The sequence below is a fragment of the Etheostoma cragini genome, chromosome 15, assembly GCF_013103735.1.
Source record: "Etheostoma cragini isolate CJK2018 chromosome 15, CSU_Ecrag_1.0, whole genome shotgun sequence".
NCBI lineage: Eukaryota > Metazoa > Chordata > Actinopteri > Perciformes > Percidae > Etheostoma > Etheostoma cragini.
This window is the reverse complement of record NC_048421.1, coordinates 13,637,521-13,651,188: the sequence shown is the minus strand read 5'-3', so window position 1 is coordinate 13,651,188 and position 13,668 is coordinate 13,637,521. Positions and strand designations below refer to the sequence as shown.

Sequence of the window (13,668 nt, the reverse complement as noted above, 5' to 3'; positions counted from 1 at the left end):
TTAAATGAGACCAAAGTGAACAGCAACTTGTTTGTGAAAATTGGTAAATTGGAGATGCTAGATCGTACCTGCTAGACGTGTCGACGTCAAAGGACATGCCTCGTGGCCCGCCTTATCCTGCCTATGATTGGCTTACCTTGGTAATCTTATCAGAATCCTAACCAATCACCACTCCTCATGCCTAAAACTAACTACGTTGATCCTCCTAGCGGATCCAATTTAGACTTTACCTATAAACAGGAAATACGAACATTTTAGCTTCAAATTAAAAACATAACTGTCACTTACCAAAAATGCTAAACATTTTACTAGATCGATAATATATCATCAGAGCAATGAATGAGTTATCATAATAGCCAACATTTTGTATCAGGATTGTGCATCCCATTATTGTAGCTAACTTTACGAACATGTTACTCTGAAATGAAAACCGGAAATGATCATTTTAGCTCTACAGTGATCTGATCGCCATCAGCCGACGCCTAATAGGAAGATCGGTAAGTGAACCATCTACGTTACATTTATAGTTCAATAAATAGTTTAACCAGTTTTACGACCTCCAGTCTTCTCTGCTCTCTTAAGCCAACGATGTCTTATTTGGAAAGTTCGACTTCTTAACGAATGGCAAAAAAGGACTAAGTTTGGTGTGAAATGGCGGTGTATGTGGCTAGCAGGAAGTTATTATTTAGTAGCTACACTGAGAGCGAGAGACACACTCTCCCAAAACAACACAGCAATATCCGTAGACAAAGGGTATATTTCTATGTTTAGCTATATGTTGTTTGTAGACAACGAAGGTCGGCCCAGTAAAAGTTAGAAGTTACAAGTACATGTCGCCAAAACCTTTTCAAAACGCATGTTGAATGCGCCAGATGTTTATGATTAAAACAACTGTCTCCAGCTTGGACTTCTTCCCGTGCCACTATACTGTTGGTGTTTGTTATGTTATGAACGGCTTATAGCCTATTAGCTTTTTCAGGGAAAACAATCTAACTTTTTTAAATTATTTTTTGGGCATTTTAGGCCTTTAATTGGCAGGACAGTTGAATATATGAAAGGGAAGAGAGAGGGGGAGTGACATGCAGCAAAGGGCCGCAGGCCGGACTCGAACCCGGGCCCGCTGCGTCGAGGAGTAAACCTTTATATATGGGCACCCGCTCTGCCAACTGAGCTTTCTGGGTGCCCAAAACAATCTACCTTTACTAACTTACTTTACCTAGAAGTCCCCATAAGAGTAGCTTTATGCCTATTTCATGTTGGGCGGGCGGGCAAATAAAGTGCAGAAAGGACATTGTAAGACCTTCAAAGTAGGGGGCGACTCTTGTGCACTTCTACACTATAAGCAGAGTTTACTACATAGCTATTAGTTCACATGTAATACAATAACATAGTATAAACGATTTACATGTAAAGCCAGATATCACGTTATACATGCTGGAATTAAACTATCATTGCTTCCTGAAACTTTACGTTATATGGATTTAAATCTGCTTAATAATGTCCTGGCATCACAACAGTCAAATTGTAGGTAATTCATGCTTTTGATGAATCTTCTAATTTGTATATTGACAGTTTAGGATCATTTTCATTATCCATTAATCTGCAGTTTAATCAGTTAGACCTTTTTTATTATTATTAGTTGTCAGAAAATAGTGAAAAGGTGCATTAGAATTCCCCATAATTCAAGTTGATGTCTTTTGTCTGATTAACAAAACCCAACATATTCAGTTCTCACTGATTTAAACAAAAAAAACATGAACACAACTGTGATCAAATAACAGCCTACATCTTCTTATCTATATTTTCAAGGAAAATTATCATTATAAAATGACCACAATTGATGTACAGAACATGATTCTGGAGTGAAAATTTGCAGAAAACGTTAGAGGCAGAGGACAAAGTATTAACAGATAGATTCCTTCATTATAGTTAATAGAGAAGTAAAAGGGAAAGAAGAGACAGAGAGGTGTAGAGAACTTTAAGTCATGGCATGCAGATGCTTTCTTCTGGACATATGCAGTCTAGGACTAGGACGTTTTCCTGAGAAACAGCTGGCGTTTCCCCGAAGAATTCTTGGCTGTGTGTTTCTTGTGGCCAGCTTCAGGTTGAGACCCTTCTCCCTGTCCTTACTAAAGGCTTTGGAATTTCATTAATCTGCGTGGGTGTACAGCAGAAGTCGGCTCAATATAGCCACTAGCTGTCTGTGGAGTTTAACTTGGGATTTCTTTGCAAATCTAGATTATAATTAACACTTCATGTGTTGTATGGTTATTGTGTACCACTGTACTTTTTAGGTACATCTGTAAAATCTCATGTAATCCAATGCAACAGCCGATAATAACTACTATCTCTGTGTGTTTGAAGTTTATAATTCCTTTCCTGTTGACATTCATTCCAGTTTCTCAACTGTGAGGATGGCCACTTTTCTCTGTTTCTTGTCATTTTAAATACTTTGAATTCCTAAAAACAAGCTAGCAATTTGTAGACATTACTTTGGGCTTGAGAAAACTGTGATGGGCATTTTATTTACTATTTTCTGATAACTGCAACTGATGACTTTTGTTATTATTGATTGATCTACCTATTCTTTTTTTAATGTCAGACCAACAAGATAGTCGATTCAGTAATATAGAGGTCTAAGAGATTCAGATTAACTTTCTGTTGATCAACAAATGGTTTTAGATCTAGAACGCTGCATTCCTAACTGCTTTTCTCAGTTTTATACGCCTTATCATTTGATGAAGTTTGAGACTTCAGACCTTTTTCTATCCTGTGTTCAGCAGCCATGTTGTGTCTTGCTGCTTATACTCACTATCCATGTCAGGTTCTGTTGATTTAAGTTGAGTCACTGCTGTTACAAATATGCAACATGGGTTCATTAGACTTTTTTTTCCCACCGCCAAAAAGGTTTTGAACCAGTCGGTTGCAATGAAAGTAACCAAAACAAAAACCTAATTGTCTAACCCTAATCCTGTCAATGTTACAATCATTTTACCCTCTTTCATCTTCTTTAAGTTATTGTTGCCATGACAGCAATGTGTTTCCTTTACACTAAGGAGGCAGTGAGCAACTTGCATTGAGATTTGTGTTCTTGGTTAATGGCGGAGCCTCTTCAGTGGTATTCTGAATTTCCTGTTGTGTTCTGAGGTGGTTTTTATATGAGTAAGTTGTTTTTGCTGCTGAAAAAAAACCTAAAAACAAGTGAGATTATTTTGGATAGACAAAGACGCCTCGTATTTCATGTGACAGCTCACACGCTTGCTCCAAATTCTTTCCAATTCTGTTGGTGGCAAATATTTTCCACAAGATCCTCATAATATGTCAGAATGTGAATGTAAAAAACTGTAGTTTGAAATTTTCATGACATATCATATAGTGGAGAGTATGTGGGAGTGTGACATGACATGTGACAGATTATATACATTAGCTGACTACAGGGCACATGGTCATTAGGATGTCAGAGCACATGAAAGTTCACACAACTCTTTGCATTTTATTTAGTATTGCATTTCTGTGCAGAAAGTCAGAAAGTCTTAACAACATGCACAGACCAATGCATATGTTTGCCCTAATTACAAACTAATTTATAAATGTAATGAATATATAAATGAATTTATTTTCTGCTTTTACACTGTCCAAAGTTCACAGTTGATCATCAAAAGCATAACCAAACACGTTATCCCTTAATCTAGTCAGAGGGAAGAGCAAGTAAGCCAGCCTTGTTGGAGGGAGCTCAGGGAGGGGGGGGAATATGGAGAAGTGGAGATGCATTTCCCATAAGTCATTGTCAGCCAACTCCTCCCCTTGTTGGCTGAGAGCCAGCATGAAAGCAGAGCGGCAGGGGACTGAGCAGAGACGTTATTGAGAATCAGAACATGAAGGACAAGGCAGACAAACACAGCACCTTTCACTAATGTGGACGGCAGATTATTCAGAGCAGAGACCCGGGAGAGAGATAGCAGCTCAGATTGGCATCTGTTGGTACGTCTACACGCCCCTCTGCCTCACACATACACAGAGTTGTTTTTGTGGTTGTGTGTATTGCAGTTTTTTTTTATCTATTTCCTTTCCACGTAAATTCATTGGGGTGTGGTTTTTTACGCCCGGCTTACAGAGCACCGGCTGCATTTTAAGAAGGAAGTGACAGTTGAATTGCTTTATTGTAGTTAATCTTGCAGTGCATGAAGTCTGCACCCAAGGTAACGACACTACTCGTACGCTTTCATTGAAATTTGACTACAATATAATGTCAGTTTTTCTTTACTATTACTTGTAGTAGTACTCTGTTAGTATTGTATACATAGTATATATGAGAGAAAGAATGTGCAGAACTTACTGGGAAAGTGTTTTGGCGGCCTTGCGATTGTTTTAGTGTAAATACCAGGATTTATCAAGACCTCAAACAAGAATATCTGTACTTGTAGAAAGAGTAAAGAAAGACAAAAGCTGAGTGACAAGGAGAAGTTAATTGTAATTGACACACTGGAACAACATGATGACTGTAGTCCCAGTTTGAGCCTTTAAAACTGCATTTAACACATATAACCAATGCTGAGATGAAAGGAGTGTGTCCAAAGGTGCTGATTTTACAGTCATACATGGTTTGATGATTATAACCTCCAAGCCATCTGCAGTCAATCGTGCAAATCTTCACTGGAAATTCAGCCTGGACTAATGTGCTGTAGCTTAGTTCCTCAGAGTGAAACAGAGTACTTGCATTTAACAACACAGTTGCAACTGTCAAAACAAGGCCAGGGTTGAGTTGCCTGTCTCATCTGCTCACCGCAAACTTTCAGAGTTTCAGTTGAAGTGATCATCATGATCCTCCTGAACCTGCTTGACACAGTCAAATATGTAAAACTCTATAACAAGCTATAAAGCAGCAGATTAATATGTACTCACCCACAGTACAAAATCTGTCATTGTTTCATCGGAATGTGTGCATATTACTGTTGACGAGAGTAAACTTCTTAAGTTGAGTCAAGTATATGAGCTCTTCTGCTTTGCGTGATTACAACATGTGATCCTGGAAATAACATTTTCTGTTTAGGCCTGGTGGTGGTCTATCCCCTTAAAAATAAAACAACTAAATTAAGAATCAAACAAACTAAAAAAAATATATAAAAGTCAGCAGAACTTTTAATTTGGAAAAAACAAACATATTTGGATGTCAATAATTTTCTCTTTTTAGGTACCATCACACTAACATTAGCAGGAGCAGATAATTAAAAACTCATGCATTACGTTATCGGGAAGCAGTTTTCAGAAGCACAAACTTTACAGCATCTTTAAAGGTCAGTCATTGGTCTGTGTTAGCCTGATGTCATACTCAGATTTTAACTAACTATGAACAAACTTCCCGACCTCAAATGCTGTGGGCGGGTCTAAGTTTGGCCGGCATCCGGGATACAACTGTGTGATTTACTGTATAGAAATGATGCAATGACATTGTGTCGGCCTACATGTCACTAAATGTCCAACTAAATTAGTTAGTTAGTAAATGGGAAGATCAGTTGAAAGCACAGTTTGTAGGGAGACAAATGTATTGCCACTGCATTTCCTCTCTAAAATACTGTTTAAAATATTCTAAACTACAACTGCAATGACTAGTTAATTAATCAATTAGTTGATTGAAAGAATATTAATCAGCAACAATTTTAATAATCAAATCACTTTTAAAGTTTGCGTGTTCCATTCCCAAATTTAAAGATTTGATTGTTTCCTTTTAACAGCCCTCTTCTTCTTCTTCTTCTTCTTCTTATGACTGTAAACTCTTACAAATATAACACAGCCAGCATGTGTTCAGCAAACTTCATTATTATGCAAAGATGTTTGATCAGTTTTCTTTACTCAGAAACACAATGACATTCAGGCTTTACAAAAAAAGATTTTCAAAAAGAGCTGAATAGAGGTATTGACGTATATTCTAAGTTAAAAAATTAAGACTTTTGACATAAATGTTGCCATTGGTACGATTGTAGAGAAAGCACTTGGTTTATCAGTTGCTTATGATGTTCTCTCTCTCGCTCTCTCTCTCCAGATCCAGCAGATGAAATGGCGGTGAGGCAAAGAATTTTTAACTCAACAGCACCCTTCTCCGGGTCATCCCAAGCTGAGCTAAAGGGGTCGTACCCACCCTGCTCAGCTGCAGACCAGGACGAGGAGGAGGAGGAGGAGGAGGAAGAGGAGGGAAAGAGCAGCAAAATGGACTTCCGTTTCAAACCTTTGTTTAACAAAGTATTGACACATGGGACTGCAGAGCATGTGGGAGAAATGCCACTGAAGACCTCAACCTTCATTGCCCAAGCTGAATGTAATTATGGCTTTATGATTAAAAGAAGTACAAATCAAATAACAGTTGCTTGGACAGAGAGTGTAACATTAACACTGTGCTCTCTGCAGGTGAAACCCAGGACTCCCAAGAGTTGTGTACGTCCTGCATTGACCGCTTTGTTCCCTCCCCGAACTGCTTCACCAGCAGGTACGACATTGCCTCGACAACATTGCCTCTGCATTTCACAATCCATGTTTTTTTAAAGACGCTATGCTGAATTATTTAATGCCATGTCTGAAATTTACATTGTTGCCATACTTCTGCTCCAGTATTTCCTCAGAGCACAACAATGTGGCGTGCCCAACCACAGCCTCCGTCCAGGAGCCGGGCAGCTCGTTGGCACAGCTCTCTCCAAAAAAGAAGATCAGGAAGAGACAGAAGCGCAAGTGGAAGAAAAAACTGGAGAAGAAGAAGGAGAAGCAGCGACACAGGCATCGAATGCCCTCTGGGGTGCCCGAACAGGAGAGTGGGAGTTCCCTGGTTCGGATCCTGGTAAGAAGCCTTCGCATCTCATTGAGTGTAACATCGGAAAAAGCTATTGAAACTGCCATTGAGACGTAGGTTGGTACATTGTAAACTTTTGTATTCTTAAAAGAAAAAAGCAGAAAAGAAAGAAGAAAAAAAAAAAGGAGAAAGAAGTGTTTACCTTGTGAATCATCCTCAAGGAAAATTGCCACATTCTTTGGTAATCGGAGGCTCGTCCTCTAGATATTCCCATGCAAACATTTGCTTTCCTGTGTTGTGGAAATGAATCATTGAATTCAGACAAAGCTGCCTCTCATGGCCTTGAACTTTTAGCCCCTGAGCAAACACACCAGAGAATGTAAACACCATGGATTCTGATCAGCCATGCTTTTTGCTTGTGTCCTAAGGAGTCGTCGTCTCTCGGAGGGAGAAGCGACATCAGTACTTCTTGCTGTAGCAGCACTGAAAGCTCAGAAGAGCAGCCTTCTCTCTACAGACGACAGATCTACAACAAAGGCTCGAGCTGCTCTCCTCTAAACTGGGCCATCGTCTCCAGTCTCCATTCCTATGGGCAGGACAGTGACTCAGACTCCCTCAGCAGTCTGGGAGACTGTTCACTGGCTCTTGCCGGCCTCAGGGGCAGCGTCAGCCAGGGGGACCCGTGCTACGCGTTGCCCTTTTTCAAAGATGTGGAGAGGGATGTAAGAGAAGAGGAAGATGAGCTCTCTGCAGCTGACTCTGTCAGCAATGAGGGAATCATCTTTTACAATGACGTACGTTCTGTTTTAAGTCTACTTTCTGTCTCGGTTTAAAATGATGTTCAGCCACAATAACTTAGTCTGTCTTATTCTATCAGAAAATCCAGCCCGTGGACTCTGAATACAAGGAAGGGAGGGAGTATGTCCTCTCACAGTTTATCAAGGAGGGCTCCTATGGTGAAGTACACAGTGCTCAGGATGTCAACACAGGCTTCAAATTTGCTGTCAAAAAGGTAACGCAGAGCATCTCGCCCTCTTGGTTTTTTCCCCCCCACTGCCTAGTTTTAAAGTGTGCTCACTCTTTTGTTCCATCCTCTTCTCACAGATAGCCCTGAAGAGGTTCATCAGTGAGGAGGTGGGTGCGTGGAGTGCCCTCAGATCTCCTCGTGTGGTGAAACTCTTCGGAGTGGTCAGAGAGGGGCCTAATGTTGTCCTCTTCATGGACCACAAATCTGGTAAACAAGCATCACATTCTGCCTTTTACACGCATCACATTCTGCCAGTGTTCACTGCTGATGTTGAGATTAAGGGTTAGGGTGGAAATTGTTGGGTGATATGTGATGAATTAAGCGCAAACACATGAGAATAAGGAAGATTACAGAAAAATTTCAAAAAACGGATGTGATTTGTGTTGAGATGTAGAGGTGGGTGGTTCTGGGACGCCAGAAATGACTGTTGAGCTTCCTTGAAGTGTTACGGTCCAAATTACACCACGCAACTGTTATGGGAGTTACGGGCCTGCTCGATAAACACAACGACATACCTCACACTTTTCCTTTGTCATCAAATCCCTGGTCATAAAAGAAGGAATAGTGTAATCAGATGCTGTAAATGGCAAAATATTAGCACAAGACATGATCTTTATCCTGGTCTGACCTTATCTGCTATTCCAGGCTCTGTGGGCCAGCTGATAGCGGAGCGCGGCCGGCTGCCAGAGGACCTAAGTCTCCACTACCACTCGCAGGTCTTAACAGCACTGGAGTACTTAGGGAAGAAAAAAGTGGTACATCTAGACATTAAAGGTATGTTATACAATGGCATATTTTGACAATTTCTTTTTCAGTTAAATTAATGTGAAAGTGTGTAAAGTGTCATCTGAGTTATACTAAAAAGTCAGGACACGAATGGTTAAAATGTCATAAAGAAACTGATTTGACCTCTCGGGTGTGTATCCTTGTATCCGCATAGTTACTGATGCTTGACATATCTAAGTCATGACAAAAATTCTTCCCACAGTTTTCTAAAGACAATCAGGCATTTAAAAACATAATGTAGTATGTATACTTACTAGTATACATACTAGTGGGTATGTCCTGAACCCACTAGGTTTTAAACTCAGAGTAACCATCTTCATTATTTATTCTAATCATAAAAAGAACTAAGCAATCTAAAGTATTTGAGTAATTTTCAGCATTGTTTGTGAAAAAACAGCAAAAGCAAGAAGCAGATTTTGATACTTTCCCCCCCCCCAAAAAACACCTGGGTGAAAACTAAATGTTTATCTCTTTACTGTCTACAAGTAAGTAATAGATTGTAATAATATTGTGTCCTTGATCTATCGTAGCGCGATTAACTATGTCAACTATGAATGTAAATGTAAAGACTTAAATAGCTCAGATATTGGGATCAGCCCATAAACACTTTTAAGATGAGTTTTAACAGCCATAATTGTACGGATCGAATTAGCACAATAGTAATACCAGTAACACTAAATGTGTCAGCTTGACTTTTTATTTGTTGTGGTACCTAGTGGAAAACAAAGACATACAGAGAGAATAATAGAAGAATCAGATTTAGTTCTCAACCGAGGATTTTGTGTCTTTGTGTGCAGCTGTTGTGTGGAACACAAGTGTCGCATATACAGTAGATTTGATCCTCAGCACCTGTGTTGTGAAACCAGACTGCCACGGAGAAGACTATGGCCTGGGAATTTCCCACAGTGTGACTCACCGCTGCTCTTCAGAAGCGGCGCATGTGCACAGAATCAGGAGAGCAAGAGGGAAAGGGAGAACGAAACAGAGAGGGGGGGGATGGGACGAGGAGCAGGAAGTAGTTAGCAAGAGAAGACAGCGAGTCCAGAGTCAGAAAAAAGACAGAAGATGAAAATAAAAATATACAAAAAGAGGAAAGAGAAAAACAAAAAGAGAACTAAGTGAGAGGAAACAAAACAGACTGAAACAAAGAGACAAACACGATTGTGCCGTTGCAGCTCAGACGCCACCTGGTGTCTGTAATGCGCCAGGTAAAGCAAAGCAGTGACGCCTACTCTCTTTATCTGCTACCTGTTTGTTACTAGACTCCATGTTCATTCATTATTAAAGTGTTTTCTAAAGTAGCTGTCCCTTGGTGACGTAATTTTTCCATCTTATTTTGCTCCTTTGTCTGTCGACTGTTTTGCGTTTGTGCAGCTGCCCTGTTTCTAATTATGTCATCAACAACTATACTGCACAAGTCACGGAAAGCAGTGCTAATGCAGTGCATTATTAACTCTGCTTGCTTCCCACAGCTGACAATGTGTTGCTGTCGGAGGACGGTAGAGACACCTTCCTGTGTGACTTCGGACACGCAGAGAGGCTCAACAATCAGGGACAGAGCCTCAGTGGCTCCAAAGGTAAACACTGTGCAACTTGAGCGACTCCGTTAAGAAGATGGGTCATTTATCCACTTTGGTGTATTAATTCATTATGTTCCCAATGTAATTCAATGCAGATCTGAAGGGCACAGAGACCCACATGGCCCCTGAGATTGTAAAAGGGGAACCCCGCGGAGCCAAAGCAGATGTGTGGAGCAGCTGCTGTATGTTACTGCACATGCTCAACGCGTGTCAACCTTGGACAAGATACTACACCTGTCGACTTTACCTGAAGGTATACTTCACAGACACCACACCCCGCTGTTTCATCGCCGATGCGCAGTCCACTCTTCGCAGTATTCACATCAGACTTTCCGATGGTTACAGATCGCTAACGAGCCTCCGCCTCTGAGGGAGATCCCACCTGACTGTAGCCCTCTCACAGCTGACGTCATCAAGTCGGGACTCAAGAAGGATCCAGCCAAGAGAGCGTCAGCATCGGACCTCAAAGTGAAAACTGCTAGAGCACTGAAAGAAGGTAACTAAACCTGTACAATGTATCAATGCAAGTGGTGCATCCATACACACAGCCATACATACAGTACACAGGTAAGTAAATTTAGCAAACAACTAAATACGGAGATATGGAGATATAACAAAAAATTAAAAGCTATGTATTGTAGCCTTACTTTCCTTTTGTAGAGACCTGATAAAAAATGTTGTATTAGGATTTTTACTAAAAAGAGATCTATGCTTTACTGTTTTGTCTTAGACTGGTGTTCAATATCTTTTAAGGGCAAAAATAACTATAAATAAAAATGTTGATTTATTTTTTATTCAAAAAAATGATGTAAAACTACAGCCCGGACCTCTAACTTGCGCAGGTGTTTAGTACCTTTTTCTTGTGTCTGGCTGTGTGCGTGTCTGTTTCTGTGTGTGTAGATTAATCTCCCTCCCTCCCGTCTTTCCTCTGTTTAATTATTTTTATTTTTTTCTTCATCTCAGTGTATTGTTTGTCACTGCTTATTTCTTAAATATGTAAAAAAAAAATTACAATAAAAAAAACCTGAGACTATATAAATGAGGGGGAGAACATTTTTAAAAGAAATGACCCCCTCGATGCATCGTCCTCCACAGTTTGAAGACTGTATGTGTGTGTGTGTGATTGCAGTGGGAGGACTCAGCAGCCCAGTGAAGGGACCCTACACAGCGCCACTCTATATCACAAACAAACCTCCTGACTCCCTGAAACGTATCAACAGCAGCTTTATCTATGACAAGGAGGATGACCATCAACAGTCTGTGAAAGGGATCACAACGGGGAAGAGGACTGAGAAACCGGATGGTGATGATGACGAGGACAATAAGAAGGCCGGCTGTAATGAGTCAAAGCGAGACTCACCTTTCTGTCCGCAAACGCTGATCTCTGAGCCCAACCACAAGAGGGGCAACAAGATCACCACCGTGCCTGAACTTGAGCTCCGTAAACTGGAGCGAGGTGAGGTTTCTCTATCTTCTCTTTCTTCTGCTTACTTTCTTTCGTGTGTTAAATGTTTGACCTTACTCATTGTTTTCCTTCTTGTTTGCAGATTTCTACCTGAGCAGTCTGTCCCAGCTCCACTCTGCTGAGATGCAGGAGCAGCTCTTGTCTTGTCTTAGCAGTGACCCTTATTCCACATGGGAACCATTGGACAAAAAGGTAACCCAGAATTCACAACAGAGTATGTTCAGGTCATGATCGTTTGGATTGATAACCTAAACCCTTGTTTACTTATCATTTATCTCAGACATCCAGAAAAGGGCATTTGAAACAAGTTCTGGGAAGGTTTTTTTGGTTGTAAACTTTAAAAAGTCATCCCAGAACTAAAGTTTTGTTTCAAAAAAACGGATCAATTTGTTGGAAAAAGACCTTTGTTGGTTGTCATCCATTTTGACTAAAGTATTAACAGACCCACTGTTTGGCTTGTGTTCCTCTTTTTTAACCCATTATTATAGGATTCGGGCCGCTGGTCCATGAGCCCAGGAGACGACCTTAGCTCTGGTGTCTTCTCCTACAACAGTCAGCCAGACGTGCAGGTTTCCAGTATGGATTTGCTGAGTCACACACAGCTACCACCACCCTGCTGCTTTGAAGGTGAGATAAAAACATTAAAGTCTCTCTTCATCTGTTAAACTATTTAATGTAGTACTAAACTGTAACATGTATCTCTCTGCTCTGTGATTGGTTCAGGGGTGGATGTCTGCATCAGAGACTTCAACAAGAGAAGCATTCACATCAGAGAGACACGCCGGGTGAAGGTGGGCCACATCGCCACTGGAATCAGTGATCAGGTGAGGGCTGGGAGCCTACCACACTCATGTTTAAAGACAGCTATTAATGTTCTGTTTCAGTGTTTGTAAAAAGCATGATCACATCTGTTTTAATGTGAATGTGTGTCTCTGCCTTTTTAGATCTCTGAGAGGGTTTTCACCCTAGTAACCCAGCAGGGTCAGCAGGTTGCTCACGATGAGGAGGTGCAGGATTCAGGTCTAAAGCTTAACTGTGTTCCCGCCCCAGACTTCAGCTCTGGCTGGAGGTGGAGGATCAGAGACGGAGTGCTGGAGACGAGATAGAGCCACACAGCTCTCTGCGTCCATCTTAACTGTCCTTCGGTACATGTGGCCTTCTGTTGCAATTGTTCTAAATATTTTCCTGTCTTTCGTCTCAATGTTTTGGACAATGCTTTCATGAGAAAAAAAATAAAACTACCAGAATTACATTTTTAACAAACATGTCTTAGGATTTGAATGTCATAATGGGAGGGGCTGTTGGGTAGCTTTTTGTCTTTCAAGTGCTAATTACTCAGTCAAAGTACTGAGCTTTTTTGACCACCGTGACATTTACATGTTCCAGCTTTTCTTATTGCATGTTTAAATAGAGACATTAAATGGCATATGAAACTATGCAGTGTATGATACATTATTGATGTTTCACCTCATTCACAATCTAGTCTGTAATACTATATTGGTTCATTAGTTCACAAGCCTACACAGTGACTGGACATTTCTAATATATTTTAATTACTTATTATTATCTAGGATTTAAGTCAGTCTCCCAGTAACATTTTATGTATATATTTATTTATTTATTATTTGTTATTTCTAGGTTATAGATGCTATTGACCACTAACTCAGTCTTCTGGACCTTTGTCCAGAATAAGACATCTTCTAGATCCATAATCCCCTTGAACTAAAGGTGTCTTACATGAAGTTACTTTGAAAGGACTGCAATGCCTGGATTTTTATGAGCCCTTGAGGTTGAATCTCAGTGGTTTTAGTGGCACCCCCCCCCCCCAACCTTTCCTCTAGCAGTCACCAGGAGAGAGTTTTTAGAGTAGCCTTTTATTGTAGCCTACCTGAGGCACACCTGTGCTATAATAATGCTGTCTAATCAGCATCTTGATAAAACAAACTTATGAGGTGGATGGATTATCTCCGCAAAGGAGAAGTACTCAAAAACAATGATTTAGACAGATTTGTGAATGATGTTTGAGAGAAAT

At 40.4% G+C, this 13,668-nt stretch overlaps 1 protein-coding gene across 6 annotated transcripts; it reads left to right on the top strand.

Annotated features, from left to right (window-relative positions):
• The first annotated feature begins 238 nt into the window (after positions 1 to 238).
• map3k14a (mitogen-activated protein kinase kinase kinase 14a) lies at positions 239 to 12,868 on the top strand. Of its 6 annotated transcripts, none has more exons than XM_034894890.1 (16): positions 239 to 497; positions 6,041 to 6,313; positions 6,403 to 6,481; positions 6,604 to 6,826; positions 7,207 to 7,572; positions 7,656 to 7,790; positions 7,883 to 8,012; positions 8,451 to 8,579; positions 10,064 to 10,168; positions 10,267 to 10,424; positions 10,517 to 10,667; positions 11,301 to 11,627; positions 11,719 to 11,828; positions 12,125 to 12,263; positions 12,360 to 12,460; positions 12,581 to 12,868. In XM_034894890.1, the coding sequence occupies exons 2-16, from the start codon at positions 6,055 to 6,057 to the stop codon at positions 12,740 to 12,742; spliced, it is 2,574 nt and encodes an 857-aa protein (XP_034750781.1). In that variant the 5' UTR covers positions 239 to 497; positions 6,041 to 6,054; the 3' UTR covers positions 12,743 to 12,868. The 6 variants fall into 6 exon arrangements, with proteins under 6 accessions (XP_034750781.1, XP_034750784.1, XP_034750783.1 ...); XM_034894893.1 differs by having other exon boundaries at positions 452 to 497; positions 6,047 to 6,313; XM_034894892.1 differs by lacking the exon at positions 239 to 497 and adding an exon at positions 3,722 to 3,981 and having other exon boundaries at positions 6,047 to 6,313.
• The last annotated feature ends 800 nt before the right edge of the window (positions 12,869 to 13,668 follow it).